Raw genomic sequence first — 18,645 nt, forward strand, 5'->3', positions numbered from 1 at the left:
TGTTGTCTTCATGAAACAGGTGTAAATACTACATTCAACAGCTATGCTATGGTGTGTGAATATTAAGGGAATACTAAAAGGGTGGGTTTACTCTTAAGCCAGCCTCTATCAGTTTATCCCCTGTGGGATGCTAGAAGGTCAGCGTAGGGGAATGCTAATTTGTCCTCCAGCTAGTCACTGTGGTAATGAGGGAGATATGGCCGAGTGGAGTTCATCGACGTCACCTCTGGGTAATAAACACTCAATGAATTCCACGTTTCATACAGCCTTCACACCTCCCTGGACACGCCTCTGGATGCTACACCTCTCATTAGGCTGGACACATATGACATAATACACATTAAAGTCACATACCTCGTCCTGTGTGAGGAAGGTTTCATTCTGCAGGGGTTTCAGGTAGATCTTGAACAAACAGGTCAGGTCCTGCAAACAAAAAATCCAGAATAAGGTCAGCAAAAAGGAAACAGAGAGCAGCAATCAACATTTTCTATTAACCTATGCAGCCTTAAAAAGTGCTTTCATCATCAGATTGGTGCTTATTTCTCCTTTTATAACCTCCTACTGTTTCCCTGCTTCACTCTCTCCCCTCATTCCTTCATCTCCTCCCTCTATCTCCTCTCCCACCCCTCCTCACTTCTTTAATGTGGCTGTAGCTTGTCTTGGTATCAGTGGGGATATTCTCATTAGGTTGATTTATGAGTTTCCTCCTCCTCTTCATCCCCTCCCCAGGCTGCCTCAGTCACTAGTGCTGCACTGAAACGGTAGAGCAGGTCTGCATCACAGCATTGGGGAAGACAATCTTCTCCCTCAATTACAAATTTGCAACGATATGAAGGAGAGAGGCGCACCAGTTAGGGGACTTAATGAAAAATGAGGAGATGAAGAAGAAGGGTAAAAATGCCAGCAATGACAAGTGTAACAGAGTCAAGATGATCATGAATGTGTCTCCTTAATGTGCACCAGGGAGGAAAAGGTCGTATCGGAAAACACAACGGTGGCAAAATGATTGGGCAGGAGGAAGATAAATAAGGCTAGACAGGGGGCGGAGACAGGGAGGAGCTTCTACTGTGACACTGGAAAATACAGCATGATTGCTTTGCTGAGCATTAAAAAAAATAAACTACTGAGACTGATGACACTGTAGCCTGCTGACTTTTCATCAAGACTGAAAACAAGTTCAAACAGCCAGTCTTACTTTACCAAAATCCATCCAAGACTGACTGACTGGATGTTTTATCAGATAATTTTTCATTAAATTTAAGAAACTGTAGTGTTAAACTTTTCATTGTGCAATAACTGGAATGAAAAGGAACAAATGGTAATCTAAGTAGGTTTTGTGCAAGAAACATTTTCAAAAACTTTACATTTTTTAATGTATTAAAAAATATATAGCCTGTTAAACAGCAGGGTTGAGTTTTTAACTTCAGGCAGAGTGTTATGCCAAACTAAGGTACTCTGCTTAGACTCCATTTTTTACCTCCTACTATACTATAATGACCCTAAAGACTGGAACAGGGGCATCACTATGACAGAAAGACATGGGCTTAGCCCCAAGAGTTGTGGGTAATTTGCACTAAAATTGTTTTTTATCATACCTTAAAAATTCTTCATTAATTAATCTATCATTAGCTGTAGAGCATTTATCGGGACTTATTATCTGGCTGGCTCACGTTCTTTCCCTGACCCTCTGCCCATCCTTTCCTGAGCCTTCAGGAGGTCGTTTTTTTTAATTACAGTCTAAGTAAGTGTATCAGTTGGTATTTAAAAGTCTATTTATTTAGGGTGAGTTAAAAAAAAAGATGTTGGAAAAAATATCCTTTAATGCATTTAGTCAAAAAAAAAAAACTAGTTTAACTCTGTCTGCCAGTGATATTTCTCCCTGTGTCTAAAGACAGTTTATACCTGTGGTAACTCAACCTTATTCTACCCAAAAACCCCACTTTGTGTGAAAAATACTTAACCCACAATACAAAACCAGGGATGTAAAGCAGATCCATAAATCAACTGATCCATAGTTAAAATGAAATAAAACAATGCATTGGTGGATTATGTGGTTAAAAGGGATGCAATAGGCTATAGGCAGAAGAAAGTGTCATTGATAATGAGATATAATACATATTTTTATTTATGCAAGTTCAACCTGGCCTAAAGACTTGTTAAAAAACAAGAATGAGCAAAGTTTGAGCTATGAGATTCTTTTCAAATAGCTAATAAACTATGTTGGCTATTAATATCTCACATTTGGACATTTACTGTAGTTCTGTGGCTTTATGTACTCAAAAAAGAGGATTTTTATTTTACCTACTCATTATTTATGCTTTTAGTTAAAGGGGGAGGGGACTAACACTGGTTTTTGCCCTGGGCCTCCAAACGACTAACACAAGCCCTGCCTTAAATATGCAGCTCTTCCAGACACATCGTTCCTCCCTGCCTCATTTTGTAGCTTTGGGTTTTATGTTTTTGCTTTTTTGACAGTATCTATTATCAGTATTGCTTTAAAGATCAAATAAAACATCCATGTTTGAAGAAGTTTCACTAGATATTATGTCAACTCAACATGTACTAGTATGTTAGGCTCATTGATGATGACGCACGTCGCAATAATGATCATAAAATATGAGTGTGGGAAAGCATCAGCAGGAAGTGAGGGCATAAGAAGCTTCAGTTTGAACACAAGACAGCGCAACGCAATGAATGAACTTGCTGAAGAGATGTACCACTGGCAGAGTTTTTTCTGCTCTCTTTCTCTCATGCATTTTCCTCTGTCAGGCCTACCTGATGGTAGTAATATATGGATTAAAAAAAAATTTAATTTAAAAATAGGCAATTCTTTATGTGGGGAAGAGATTTATTGATGTGACTTGTGATTAATCTTCTAAGTGTTTTAGGAGCATTCATTTTTCCCCAAGTAAGCCCTAAAAAAGCCGCAACTAACCACTACAGAGCTACATGCTGCTTGAGAGCCGCGGTTTGAGTATACATTGAACAGGAAGTAACATAATGGTGTGGTCATTCCCCAGTTAATCTAGTCACTGTTTCTACTGTAATTATTGATGGGAGGTATTGAGAACATTTCAGGGTGGTTTCAGCCATCCCAAAAAAGGCCTAACAATGTTCATGGACTTGAGGGGGGGTTAAATTTCCTTATCTGACAAGAAATAACATAAATATTTTCAAAAAGTCTGAAGCTGTCCTTGAACTTAGTGGCGGCCAGTGAAAGCATTATTACTTCTGATGGTAATGGTGGTGAAGTCAACCGACATTAGCTTCAAGATACTCTTAAAGGGTTTTTTGGTCTTGTACAAAGACAAAATGAAAAAGTACATAATTTTAAAACCATGAGTAAAAAATGGGAAATTGTATCTTAGGGAAATATGAGGAGAAGTTTGATCCAATATTCATGTTGGTTTATTTTAAGAAACTTATGATAAAAGCTTAACAGTCTCACCTTCACATATGACTTCTCTGTGTCCACCAGCTCCTGAATGACCTTGCGTAACCTTTCTGTGGCACTCATATGCTTGGGGCAAGGTCTTAGCAGCGTGGCCTCTCCCATGGGACCACCTCCCTGCCTCACTGGAGGATCCTTGGATTCATCCATTAGACCCACAGGGCCTGAGCTCGTCCCTTCCTGGAACGAATGGTAGAGAGTGCACACTGTGTCGACGCTCTGTAGGGGGGGAGAGAGAGAGAAGGATGTTGTTAGGTGAGGCATCACTTGGATCATTACAGGCAGCTAAAATAAATTAGAATCAGAGAAACTTCTTACACTCAGAGAGAAAAGTGTCTGCCCGGAGACATGTTCTTAAATAAAAATTCTCTTTCACCTCCCTTATGCAACTTCCACTACTAATGATCACATCTTTACCACCGTAGAAAATAATGATGTATATAATTCTACCCTCTACATGGCCAGTGATTCCACTGGGTTTAGGAATAGTGCTATGGAGATTTAGTTATGCACGCTATGCTAATTGGCTTTGCATCAAAGGCTTTACAGTGCATCTGAAAGACTAACTGGATATCCCACCAGATAGTGTTATATCACATTACATTATTCTTCTTAATCCATTATGGACAGTTATGCAGCTTTGTGTCAAATCAATTCTGGAAAATCTGACATGTCACAAGATCCCAAGTGTTCATGTTTTACTTGGTATTAGCAGCATTGAGGGAGGAGTAGGAAGCGCCTCATTATCTAAATGTATGCTACCTCTGTTCATTCAGAAACATCTAGAAAAAAAGTCTGATTTCCTCCATGCACTTTTGTGCTTCTGTTATAAGTGTAACCTCAGCATCACACCGTTTACAAAGGTGTTCAATGGAAACGTTGCACCCGCTTTACTTTACGTTGGACTGTATTGCCTGAGGAAGGAAGATTAACATCAGTAGTATGCAGCGCACTGCGAAATCTTGCCTGTGGCGGGTAAGATTTTGTAGTCTGCAAGCAACTGTGGCAGAAAATGAACAATTACCAGCTTTCTCTTTTCCAACCAGAGAAAGAAAAACATCCTCCGTTTCACTGTGGATATCTAAGTACTGAACATACTTTTTGAGTACCATGGTTGATCTACAGACTCATAATCAAACATGACAAGCAAACCAACCAGCACAACACTTCATCAACTGCATCAAGCTTCTCTAGACTGTATTGCTCAAGCAATCAATTAAAATGCAATGCTAAAAACAGCTCCTTGATGACCAGCCCCCCTTATTCCTAGTAAATGACATGGTGTAGCATTATAATCTGAGGTCAGCTGCTAGAATCAGCAGAGGCTGATAAGCGAGAAGTAATAGCAGGTTCCAGCCCGCTGCACAGCAACACAGCATGGTGGGAAGCCAACCACGCCAGGCAAAACAGCTGCTCAGCACTCTCCGCCTTCCTCTCTCTGTGTGTTTTCGTCACATGAGCAAGCATTTTAGAGCAGCACACTACTAAAAACTGAACAGCAACACATGGATCGATACTCACTTCATTCTGACACTGCAGGCATTAACACGCACACGTACACACTTTCCAAGTTGTCTGTGAAAGCTTGTCTGAGTCATTCTGCTCTGAAACTATAAGCTACCACCAATAAACCCCCTCCCATCTGCATACAGGGGGAGGCCGCAGACAATCAGGACTTCCATTAATAAGCCTGTGCCTCATCAGCTTGCTCATTATAGCACGGTCACTCCAGAGACGGCCTTCTACTGCTACAATATAGACTGTATGAGACTGACAGGCTGGAGGAAGGAGAGAGAGACGGAAAGAGAGAGAGAGAGAGGCAGAAAGGGAATCTTCCTCTCTGTGTCCTCTATGTATGTCTGGGCTAAGCCTCTTTCAAGTGATCCACCGCCCACAGCGGCGCTCCACTTTGCAGCTCTTTGAATGTGGGATGATAATTATAAAGGGACTTAATGTCTCCCTCTGCGCTGGTGGAGGGACCAGCGTTGGAGGGCTAAAGACACACATACACTGCTTATGGACACACCTGTTCATATAAAAACACACTGACAACGCTGACATTCAACTTTGCTTTCCATTAATCATCAAAACAAGTCTACAGCCAAGCTAACAGCTATTTTAGGCTGTATTCAGGCACAGCAGTGTTCTATGATATAATGGTGAGTGGAATTGGGTGCTTTTTATACCCCAGGTCAGACTTAACCATTATCACCCATTCACTCTCGAATGGTGGAAGCTGCTATCCAGAGTGACCATCAGTATTAAATAGGGCTGTTAACGTTAATGCTCATTATTGATCTGGAAATCTCAATGCATTGATAAAGTAATAACACATCATATGCCCAAGTTTGACCACAACTTCCTACAGCAAGATGTTTACATGCCTGTGGGCAAAGAGGTAAAAGTGATGAGTGAGGAGACAGACTCAGGTTTGATTAAAAAGCAGCTGAATGGATGTTTTGAAAAACCAAAAATGTGTGGTAGCAAAGACAGGATCAAGCCAAAGTCATCAAGCTACACTGGCGGAGTGCAGCAGACCTGGATTTGTCAATTAAACAACAACTAAGCTAACTAATGCAATCACGAAACGGGTTGCCAAAGACTGCAGACCCATCAACATTGTTGAAGATGAGGGGTTTCAAGGCAAGAAGTTTACATTCACTTTGCAGCGGAAGTTATTTTGTGCGTGATGTCTTTATCCATTCATACATCCATCTTCTTCTGCTCATCCAGGGCCGAGTTGTGGTGGTAGCAGCTTAAGCAAATCAACCCAGACATCTCTCTCCCCAGCAACACTTTCCAACTCCTCCTGGGGGATCCCGAGGCATTCCCAGACCAGACAGGATATATAATCCCTCCAGCGCATTCTGGGTCTTCCCTGAGGTCTCCTCCCAGCTGGACATGCCCAGAAAACCCTCAAAGGGAGGCATCCAGGAGGCATCCTGATCAGATGCCGACCCACCTCAACTGGCTCCTTTTGATGTGTTTACTGATTAAGTTTGCAGTTTATGGATATTATTGCTCAGAGAATTAAGATATTGTAATTTAAAAACTATTACAACTGCACTGAGATGTTAAATAAAGTAAAAAAAAAAAAAAAAAAAAAAAAAAAGATTGTCATACTTGTAAATGTCTTATCTCAAACCAAAATGCAAGTAAATGGCAGTATTATGATCACAGAGTATGAAATTATTTACTTGAATATTTTTTTAACCCTAACAGCAGCATTAACTTATCCCATCTTTATACATTAATATGGTCATGGGTCCCAGGACACATCTTCTTCTGACTGCAGGAGCTGGGGATTGAACCCCTGATCCTCCGGTTGAGAGAAAATAAATTACACAGCTGAGACAAAGACGCCCCAAAAGCTAACATTAACATTATTACACATTCACTTATTCAACATACTTAATGTTACTCTAACAGTAATTCTGATACTACTGGAGTGGAATAGTCTGTTGTCTCTCAACTGGAAGGCTGGGGGTTCGATCCCCTGTTCCCTGTCAATCTTGGGACAAGAGACTGGTTGCTTCCACTTTTCTGTCTGTGCTGGACAATGGTGAAGTTTTATACATGCATGCTTCGTCTCAGAGTCTACATGCTCTGGATACTGTGTATCATGGAGCTCTGAGGTTCATCGCTGACTTTAAATCCCTCACTCATCACTGCTTGTTGTACAAACGTATCATATGGTCTTCTTTGTCTACACATAGACTAAAACACTGCCATATTCTTAGGAGACCTGCAATAAGACTTGAAACTTAATGATCTGCTCTCATTGGATGCTTTTAAGTGAAAGCTAAATGAGATGGAGGCAGACACATCTGGCAGCAGATGTTTTAATTAACTTACATATGTGGTCAGTTCTGGTAAATATGTACTGCTTAAATCTGATATCTTGTGTCTCTTAATGCATTCTGTCCTTGTATCTTTAGTGGTTATCTAAAATTGTCTGTGTGAGCATGAGGGATGATGAAAAACAAAAACATTTTGATGATGTCACAGTTCATGTGGCACATAAACACTTCTCCTTGATAGTAACAAACTTATGTGGACCCTAAGAATATCACCCATGTATCTACACCCGCTGACAAACATTTTCCATTAAAAATGACAACGTGCGCTTCAGACACAATTGATGCTGCCACACACAGCGCCAGTCAGCCTTAATTCCCTGATACACACTCTGGAAAATCTCCGTACTGCAGACAGAGGGGAGCCTGCCTGAAGGAAACTTAGAGGTTGAAGGATATCAGAGCGACATATTCATCAAATAGCCCACTGGTAGCTCCAGACAGGGGAGTGCAGCCTTGTGGCGACTGATAACAGTCATATCTGCCGTTTATTTCAGCTACAGGCATCCAGAGGAAAGGGGAGGCCTGCTGGGGTCTCTAGAAATGTGTGTGCCAAGATCTACACCGCTACTCCAGCACAGAGTTCATTCTCATCACACCCACGCACTGAAAGGATACCGGCTGATGTTTGTCCCACACAAATAAGAAGAAGCTACAGATTTGAATTTGCACACATGGAAACCCACTTTTACCCAAACACAGATTCTACTAAGTAAGATTTCATCAAGACTAAATGCCAAACACCTGCACTGGAGCGTGACAAGAAGAGGGGCACACAAAGAGAGGAGAAAAAGAGGAGGAGGAGGGGACCCACACACCGCCATGACTCAGGAATTGAGATTGCCCCACAACAACCCCAGCAACACAGGCTGACAGCTAGCCCAAATAACCAATTAAGAGCCGAGGACAGGAGCCAGCAGAGGCGGGAGAAAACCACGAGAGCGCCAGGGAACTGAGTGGATTTGACAGCGCTGCAGCGAGTTCCTATTCAGGTTTCTCGCTGACAGCTGACAGCTCTGGATCATGTTTCTACCTCTTCTCACCATGAATGCCCTTTAGTCAATTTAGAAAAGAGGTCTGTGTCGACCTGCAGGTTAAAAAAAAAAAAGGGAAATGAAGTGAGACACTGCTGAGACATTTTGTCTCTGTCTACTTGGTTCCCTTCTGACATTGTCCAGGAGTATTTTATCTTATTTGTAGTCACAGCCTTTCACATGTGCTGTAAATGATTTGTACTTGCTGGATCCCCCATGTGCCAAAACGGAGGGCTTACGTGCAAAATGTGTTCCCTCAGACATCAAGTAGTTTATAAATATTGACACATTTGCATTTCAAAATCACCAAAAAAATAAAAAAAAAACATGACAAACCAAGCTCAACTTATGTGGAAACTTAAACCATCTCTATGTCAACATTCATCTAAAAAGCCCTCACTCTCAGAAGCAGTGATACTCGAATTCACAGTAGAGTGCTGATGACTTTCTAGGATCTCTTTTAATGAGGCCCCTTCAAAAACTTCAGTAAAAATTAGAGAAAAACATCCATTAATATTCAGTTGCTGTCCAAATCCTGTGCCTACCATAAAGAGCAGTCTGTAGAGCAGCCTCCACGCTGCTGTGGCCTGCCTTTGCGTCCTCCGGGCCAGCGAGCAACCTTTCCTACGCAGTCGGCCTCCCCTGGATGTTGGCATGACAGCTCCAGAAATGGTGTGCAACTCCACAACTCAAGGAGACAATATCAGAGAGAGCTAAAAAGATGGCTTCACGGTCCTGGAGATCTCTGATCCACTTGTGATTTTCATCTGATGATCGGTTAACTTCCTCCTTAACTTTCCCACTGTCTTTCTCTTGTCCCGCTTTCTTACGAGTGCCCACTGCTGCCTGTTTTTCTGCACAGCCCCGGGTGCAGGGTCTCAGCCTTGAGTACACCTATGTCTCTGAGATAGAGTGAACTTTGATTTGGATCGAGTCATTGATCCAGCACACTCCCATTCTGAGAGCGTAGGCAGAGAGAAAAGTGCTTGCTGCAGGCTTGTTTTGCATATCAATCAGTGGTGGACAGTCTGGCCACTTGGTCAGTGTAAACAGAGGGAATTCCTCCCCCAGTAACCATGTCCTCTCTCACTGTTTGTCTCTTTCTCTATGAGTGCTGATCTTCCCCTAACATTCCCTCTGTTTCCCTATTTTACCATTCCTTTTCCTCTTCCTCTGGTTCTTCCCCTCCTTTTCTGGCTCTGTGTGACCTCGGTGTAATTTCCAGAGAGCTGAATGGAGGGGCTGTGGGCTGTATCAGTGTCCAGTCTATCAATAGGCTCAGTACAATGCAGACTGTTCTGGCTTGTTACCTCCACACACAGAGGAATGGCTGACTCAAAAATGGGTGGCTGTGAGCCTGTGGGGTATCGAGGCAGGAATGTTAACTATGGCGTGACATGTATCGCTCACCGCCAAAGGAAATTTCATGCAAAATGAATAAACAGATGATCGCTTTGCCCATTAAACTTGACTTGTTTTCCAAACTGTCTATTAGAAATGGATTTAAGATGCTCATTCCTTCTGTGAGCATGCAATTAACTGAGGGGAGAAAGCTCATCATATAAAAGCTTGACTGCTTTCTTGTCAGAAGCCTACAGGATTTTAAATTCAGCATCATGGCGTTAGCCAGGGTCCTTTCAAGTGGTCCTCTATCTCCACATCTACTCATTCAAAATGAGAGAAGAAAGAGAATGCTGGTAACATGCAACAGCAATCCCCTTTAGGACATTAGCTATGCTATGACAGTTCATAGCCCCTTGTTTTCATCCCCAAGCCAGCAGGGTAACCTCTCTGCCAGGTTATTTACACTGGACATATAAAATGGCTTATCCAAGGTCTTGTCTCATCACATCTTGAGGCAACATTAGTTAAACAGCTCTCAATGGCCAATGCATAAAGCTCAGCTAGCGCCCTGGAGTTCCACAGTACAACTTTCCTGATCAATCATACGGACAGAAAATGGAGAAAACTATCCAGTGGTCTTATTAAACAATTTGCACAACAAAGTCTTTGGAGGTCAGGTATGGGCGCATGTTGGTTCAGCACTTTGCCGGGTCAACCTTGGTCCAGTACTGCTCTGGCTTCTGATGGCCATCCTCCAGGCCTGTGCCAGGCCCATGCCCCATCTTTCCAGGTATCATCCATGCATACCATGATGCCCTTGGCATCTGGACCAGCCCACATGGGTTCTGGGCATCTAGTAAGCGGTGAGCTGGATCAGGCCTGTAAAAGCGCACAAGGTCCCCATATAAGCACAGTTGCCATTCCCCTATCAGGCAGCTGACACTTCTCATCCCTACTTTCCTGAGCCAACAGCATTAGACACACAGTCTTGCCAACAATACCCAAAAATGCGCTGAAGAGAAGTTGCCACAAAGGAGCAAGTCAGTGCCTCTGTCCATCAGTCAACATCCAGGTCTCACATGAGTATAGTAAGACCGGCAGGTCCAGGACCAAAAGACTCTGACTTTTGTACGCATGTTCAGATAGTGGGAACACCATACTGACTTGCTCAGCGGACCCATCGCTGATTCCAAGTCTTCAGTTGATCTCAGCCTTGCAGTCAGCCGATTGATGGAGTATGCTGCCAAGGTAGGTGAACTGCTTTACAACTTCCATGCTGCCACCAACCACAGACAGATTCGATGGCAGCATCCAAGGTGTCCCCAAATGCCTGGATCTTTGTTTTGGCCCAGGAGAGGTGCATTACCAACATTTCAGCCTCCTTACTCAGCAAGTTAAAAGCCCACACAAAGACATCTACAGTCTCTGCAGGGATCATGGCAGCATCACCAAAGTCCAGATCAGTGATCTGGACATCGCCAAACAACAACCAAAGTTCGCTGCCCCTGTTACCCCATTGTCCAGTCCATACAGGTACTGAAGAGAGTAGGGGCTAAGATGCACCCCCGCCTCAACCCAAAAATCATCTGGGGAGAAGTGAGAGGAGGAGCCACCATACTTTACAGTTCTCTCTGTACCAGAATATAGGGCAGACATCAGCTAGATGAGTGCATATGGGATCCTGAGAAGCTCCAGAAGAGGATTTAAGACCCCATTTTTCCAAAAATAAACAGTAAGTCTCAATTGTTTCATATTCCTATTTGTTTGTACGTGTTTGGTGTACACAAATAACCCAGCTCAGCTCTGTCCAACTGGAAGGTTGTGAGATCAACACTAAACACTGTCTCCATCTCTCTAAAACGCTCCAGTGGAGTCATTATGAGCAGGGCTCAGTCTGCTTTGCAGATGAACCGCTGCTCAAATCAAAGGAGAAGCCTTATGACTTACCGGCAGAGAGGCATCTTAGCTAAATAAACAAACAAACATGGAGAGGCAGAGGATCAGGAACAGAGGATGAAATATATGCATGTCCCTGGAGCTGGCTTTAACCATCTCTCACTGGAAACAGCCCTGTCATGGCACTAAGAAAGAGAAAGATTCAAAAAGCAAAAACAAGAGAGGCGGCCCAGTGGCTGGTAGGCAGGCAGGCCAGTGATTCATTTGCCATGTTAGTGGGCCACAGTGCCATGATGCCATCCTCTTTTCAAAGCTCAATAAAAGAAGACGTATGCTCATAAATCAAATAAATAGCGGGGTGGAGAGAGGGAGGGCTGGAACAGTCGCGCTCTACTCCAGCCCATTTTCGCCTTTTATTATTCATCCTAAACAAATATTATTCCTCCAAGTCTCAGAGGACTTTGGGATAAGAGTGTGTTTTAATAATGAAGCCAGCTTCAGATTAAAGCACCCATTCTACTGAGTCCCCGGGCTATTCAAATCCACTCCACTCCATGACTGCAAGTACAAAGGCAAAGTAATGCAACCGCTTCATGCTATTCTCACTCTAGCAAAACGCCTAAAACTAAATGAAAGGTTAAATGGAAGTGCTTGTTGTCGACACTAAACTTAACTTCATGACAAACTGATGCTGACTCCTTTACTCTTTCTGACCTGGAGATGTTCAATCTGGTTGATTCAGGAGCAAACACAACACTTTAAACTATCCACAAGACACAGCTGTCCAACCTGACACCATACCTGCAGATAACAGACCCACATGGCACACAAGGTGACCATTTGAGGGAGAATACACAGCCATAACGACTCTGACTGCAAGCTGGAGCAGTGCAATTAATTCTAATCGAGCCCTATCAAATACTGCTGAGATAACCTTTATAGATAGCAATAAAGGCAGAGGAGACAGAATAACAAGTAACACAATGAACTTTTGACCTGCCTGCTCTGTAAATCTTAAAGTGAACAGTTACATTGAAAGATAATCAGAATGGGGTGAGGAGATGCGGTTTTCTTGGAAGTATGTTGAAAACAACACGAGGGAGCTTCAGCCATGTAAGCAATTCTGTGACAATGCTCTTCCACAAGCCTATGTGGAAAGCATTAAGCAGGAAGAGCACATGTTCCTGCTCTTTCTATGCTGACAAGGAAAGCATAAGGCAGGGAGAGAAGCTGCAAAAAAAAACCCAGAGCAGAGCAACACAACAGAATGACACTGATTAAGTCAGAAGCAGAATGAAGGAGGAACTGGGGTGGAGGAGGGTTGCAAGGGCAGCTTGCAGAGAAAGCAGCAGAGTGTTGCGAGACTAGAGCAGACATGAGCGAGATTAGATAGATAGCTATTAGAGCAAGTCAGCTGGCCATCAGCTGATAAGACTCTGTGGCCTGCCTGACTTATGTATACGCTCAGTTTTTATGTTATAGTTGCTGTAAGTGTGTTAGCATGCAGATCAGTATGTCACACCACATACAGCTGAAGCCAATTTGAATGCCAATAGTTTTGCAAGTATTTGAACTGAAACCAAACAATACTATGACCATATGATGGCCCCAAATAAGAATCCTGAAGCTCCACTAAGCAGTCATGTTTCATCCTCTGAGAACTATCGGTGACCTAAATTTCACAGCAGTCCATCACACTTGTATGATATTTCAGTCTCAAACAAATTGGTGGACCAATCCACCCTCCCTGCGGCCATCCTTCCAGCTTGAATACAAATGTAGCGAATAATTTATATACACTGCACATGACATTGTAAATGCATGCTGTAACTAATTAGCTCTTTAAATTAAGATGGAAATGCAAATATGATGCAAATAAGAGAAATCTGAATTCTCTGACTGTAAAACTAGTCCAGACTTGCATTTGTGAAGATATTTTTCACCAGACACACACAGAAGGATGTGGGAGTAGGTGTGAAAGTTTGCAGAGTGTCAACAGTCGTAGTATCAGCTACAGCAGACTATTATAACCCTATATAGGAAAGGAGCAGATAAACCCATAGTTACCGGCTGCTTGTCCCCCTTGATGTCTCTGTGGCAGGACAGGCAAGCTGCCACATCCTGAGCGAGGCAGGCCAGCTTGTCTTTGAGGAACCGTCCCAGACTGAGCAGCATGGACCACAGGAACAGGTCTTTCTCCTTAGCCTCACAGCCAGACGGCTGGGACCAGCACATGGTGAGGAGGGAGCACAGGGCCTGGATAGGCGACTGCTCCCCCATAAACAGCTCAGTTAAGGTAGTGAGGCAGATGCAGTGCTGAGGAGCTTCCTCCACTATAATTGGTATGGCCACCGCCATGGCTGCCTCAGTCACCCCTGGTGTGGTCATTATAGCCAGATCTGGGTCATGTTGGGTCCCGGCCTCTGTTGATAGTTAGTTCCTTTAAAGTTTTTTTATCTTCTACTCCGTCTTCTCCAATTTGTTTACAGTGGAGTGAACTCACAAGAGCCAGCTAGCATTAACTGGGCTGACAGCATTAAGCTCAGATTATTAGCCCGCTCACGGCCAGATGGCGGCTGATGAGCTTAGTCATAACGCACACACACCTCCCTAAATTACCCCCCAAAACTCCCATACCACACACATGCAGAGGCATCGGGGGGAGAAAAGATTCTCTAAAGTTTGGGAAGGAGATGGATGTAGCTCTAAGGAAGAAGGGATCATGTTTGAAGAAGATGGCAGAAGCTAATATCCGCAGGCATCTTCCATATCTTTTGAAGTCTGGGGCCCCCATGATCAGAGAAGAGAATCAAAACTGAATAATTCAGCTTTCTGTTATTCACATGGTTTAAAAAAAGTATTAAAACACCTCTCAGACTCCTCTTGTCCACCGAGACAAGTAAAAAAAAAAGCAAAGACTTAGGTTAAAGAAAAAAAGGCAGAGGTAAGAGAAACAGCACAAATGTTACAGTCCACTAATGTAAGCCATATGCCTCATTTTAATTCAGGGGAGAAGCTTAATAGCATCGCTACTTAAAATCAAGTAATTCAAGCCAAATCTCTCAGCAGTGACAGCCAGACAGAAGATGGCTCCAGTCATTGCTCTCTTCATAAGTCCACTTAAATGCTCTTAGTGAAATATCTAGTCTGTACAAAGGAAAGAGGCTTAATGGGTCTGTCCGATGTTTAACCTTTGCTTTAATGCAATGAATGCCAATTTTACAATCAGTAAAATACATGACTGCTATTTTTAGAATAAAGGGGTAACACAATTGTTACAATATAATGTATTTAAGGAGTCCTCTAGAGTAGTGGTTCTCAACTGGTGGGTCGGGACTCAAAAGTGGGTCATGGAATGGTTTTCAGTGGGTCGCCAATTTATTTAAGGGTCTTTTAAGTGCATGTGTCCCATTCCTTTAGTTTTTAAAAGCAGGAAGTAAATTAAATTCCCTAAAGCGCAAGGGCTTTTCTAAAAATGTAAATTTTTGAAGACGTGTGTCGCAGAGTGATTGTTTTTTTCACTTTTTGGTCCCAAAGAGATGGGAGTCAAAAAAAAAAAAGAAAAAACATTTTTGTTTAGTTTTTCCTTTTCTCTTTACAGTCCCATAACTTTTTAAAATTCAAGTGACATTGCCACAGCACACATATTTTTACAGCCTAGATTTTCCTGAAAAAGGGATTTATAGAGCTTGACTGTGCACCACAGGGTTAATGATTTACAAGCTTGTAAAGACAAAAAGTCCTGGCGAGACACAAAGGTTAAACAAATGGCATAGGTGTCAGAAGGTTAAGGAAACTTGTCGTGATTTTTCCCAAAAGGTTAAGGAGTTTTCTCTGGGCATTCCCAAGTTGTCGTTGTGGAACCTGTGGTGGGTCCCAAGGGTAGACCAGTTGGGAACCACTGCTCTATAGAATCATGGCCTGATTATGGAGAATATTTCTTATTTTATTAGGCTCAGAAATCCATCAAACACAGGCTTAAGCTTATGAGAAGAATATTTTCATGGTCTGGTCAATGAAACATTCAAAGGCAGAAAATAAATCTCAAAGCCTTGGGCTATATAAACAGATGTCTGAAGTTTTCCAACAGTTAACAACAAAACAGAAATTCAGCAAACTAAAGTTGTAGATGCATAGGGAAGGAATAAATCATAAAAATATGAAGGCAACATGCTTTGCAATTCAGCACAAAAACACTGAGATAGTCTTTGTTGTAAAAGGAGCATCAATGATTGATTTCGCTTCCATTCTTCATCAATCATTTGCTTATCATTTCAGCTTTATATGTTGTTTTTCTTCAATAAGGCTTTGACTTTCTTAATAACAATATATTTCACTTAGTAATTCACAGATGCATTAGGTATTAGCCCTGTTGATGAACACTGGCCATCAGCATATAATGTTGTATGAACAGATCTTAGTAGCCAATGTCAAGAAAATGTACAGTTGCAAGAAAAAGCATATGAACCCTTTGGGATTTCTTGGATTTCGGCATAAATTGGTCATAAAATGTGTTCTGATCTTCATCTAAGTCACAACAATAGACAAACACAGCCTGCTTAAACTAATACCACACAAAAATATGTTTTCATGTTTTTATTGAACAAAACATGTAAATATTCACAGTGCAGGGTGGAAAAAGTATGTGAACCCCTGGGCTAATGACTTCTCAAAGAGCTAATTGGAGCCAGGAGTCAGCCAACGTGGAGTCCAATCAATGTGATGAGATTGGATGTGTTGGTTAAAGCTGTCCTGCCCTATAAAAAACACACACCAGTTTTGAATTTGCTGTTCTCAAGAAGCATTGCCTGATGTGAACCATGCCTGGCACAAAAGAGCTCTCAGAAGACCTACGATCAAAAATTGTTGACTTGCATGAAGCTGGAAAGGGTTACAAAAGTACCTCTAAAAGCCTTGATGTTCATGTGTCCATGGTAAGACAGTCTACAAATGGAGAAGGTTCAGCACTGTTGCTACTCTCCCTAGGCGTGGTCGTCCTGTAAAGATGGCTGCAAGAGCACAGCGCAGAAGTTTCAATGAGGTGAAGAAGAATCTTAGAGTTCTGGCTAAAGACTTACAGAAATTTCTGGCACATGCTAACATTTGTGTTGACAAATCTACAATAAGTAAAACATTAAACAAGAATGGAGTTCATGGGAGGACACCACGGAGGAAGCCACTGCTGTCCCAAAAAAAACATTGCTGCACGTTTGAAGTTTGCAATAGAGCACCTGGATGTTCCACAGCACTACTGGCAAAATATTCTATGGACAGATGAAACCAAAATTGAGTTGTTTGGAAGGAACACACAATGCTATGTGTGGAGAAATAAAGGCACAGCACACCAACATCAAAACCTCATCCCAACTGTGAAATATGGTGGAGGGACCATCATGGTTTGGGGCTGCTTTGCTGCCTCAGGGGCTGGACGGATTGCTGTCATTGATGGAAAAATTAATTCCCAAGTTTATCAATACATTTTGCAGGAAAACTTAAGACCATCTGTACGCCAACTGAAGCTCAACAGAGGATGGGTGATGCAACAGGACAATGACCCACAGCATAGAAGTAAATCAACAACAGAATGACTTCAATAGAAGAAAATACGCCTTCTGGAGTCACCCAGTCAGAGTCCTGACCTAAACCCGACTGAGATGCTATGGCATGACTTCAAGATAGCGATTCACACCAGACATCAGACCAGAAACTGTTTTGTAAAGAGGAATGGTCCAAAATTCCTCCTGACCATTGTGCAGGTCTGATCTGCAACTACAGGAAATGTTTGGTTGAGGTTATTGCTGCCAAAGGAGGGTCAACCAGTTATTAAATCCAAAGGTTCACATACTTTTTCCATCTTGCACTGTAAATGTTTACATGTTTTGTTCAATAAAAACATGAAAACATATTTTGTGTGTGGTATTAGTTTAAGCAGACTGTGTTTGTCTATTGTTGTGACTTAGATGAAGATCAGAACACATTTTATGACCAATTTATGCAGGAATCCAAGAAATCCCAAAGGGTTCACATACTTTTTCTTGCAACTGTACATATTTTTTATTACATGGAAGAATTTACCTGATCTGTTTTCATTGTCAACCATGAGTGAAAATGTCAGCACAGTGTGAGTAAAAGCACTGAAAACACACTGAAAAGTTGTTGTCAAAACTATTATTCCAAAAATTGGTATTGGCCCTAATTTTCCCAATCAGTGCATCTCTAAATCATCCCCATCTTCAGCTATCCAAACAGCCCTGCAGTCACAGGTGCTGGGTCCATTGAGCATCCATATGTGTGTGTGTGTTCTGAACAGTGGACTGGTTCCATGTGGTGGCACCAGATCATGCCAGATTACTTCCCACATCCTTCCATCTGTCTATTGCCTGGTACACTGACAGCATGTGTGTTCACATGTATGCGTGAGAATGTGTTGATGACCTGCCAGCAAATCCCCATCATGCCTCTCCTCAGTGGCTGATCTAGTGCAGATTAAGTGAGGCACGAGCAAACTGGAATCTGCTATTCTGATTTGGTTATATGCATCCTTATGACTGAATGACTTTGCTAAAGCTATGCATGTCAAATCAATTGGATTTCACTCCTGGGACTTATCCAGAACCAACTCGACAAATGATTGCTTTAGCTTATAATTGTGCTGTAACATTGTGTTAAACCAATTTCTACTGTGTGCTAAAGTATCATTAGGTATCTCACAGGCAGCAGAAACACAATCAGCATTTCAGTGGTAAATAACATTGTTTACAGTGCCAAGCAAGCACCTTACGTCACATACACACGGATCTCTCTCGTGTAATAAGCATAAATTGGAATGCAACGGACCTATTAATCAAAGGTATTCAGTGTAGTGAGGCAGCCGATTATAAGGTGTGACAAGAAGCTTGAAATTAGTACCTCCCTTCCATCCATCTCTATTGACTTTCACCGCGTCGTGTGCATGCATGTGTGCACCGATATGCTGATACATGGCTGATTTTCTACCCGGTGACTCGATATTTCTCTCTCCCCGCCCCAGAGAACAAACTGATGGCCCTGCAGTGATTAAATT

The 18,645-nt window shown here is 42.3% G+C and overlaps 1 protein-coding gene across 6 annotated transcripts in view; it reads right to left on the reverse strand.

Moving 5' to 3' along the window:
• tiam2a (TIAM Rac1 associated GEF 2a) overlaps positions 1 to 18,645 on the reverse strand; it is a 123,786-nt gene that overhangs the window by 11,345 nt on the left and 93,796 nt on the right. For all 6 annotated transcript variants that reach the window (XM_041811922.1, XM_041811917.1, XM_041811918.1 and 3 more), the window contains 2 exons: positions 3,449 to 3,670; positions 355 to 423 (listed from right to left, as the gene is read on the reverse strand). In XM_041811922.1, coding sequence (XP_041667856.1) covers positions 355 to 423; positions 3,449 to 3,670 — 291 coding nt within the window. The remainder of the gene's footprint in view (positions 1 to 354; positions 424 to 3,448; positions 3,671 to 18,645) is intronic.

The sequence above is a fragment of the Cheilinus undulatus genome, linkage group 18, assembly GCF_018320785.1.
Source record: "Cheilinus undulatus linkage group 18, ASM1832078v1, whole genome shotgun sequence".
NCBI classification, from domain to species: domain Eukaryota; kingdom Metazoa; phylum Chordata; class Actinopteri; order Labriformes; family Labridae; genus Cheilinus; species Cheilinus undulatus.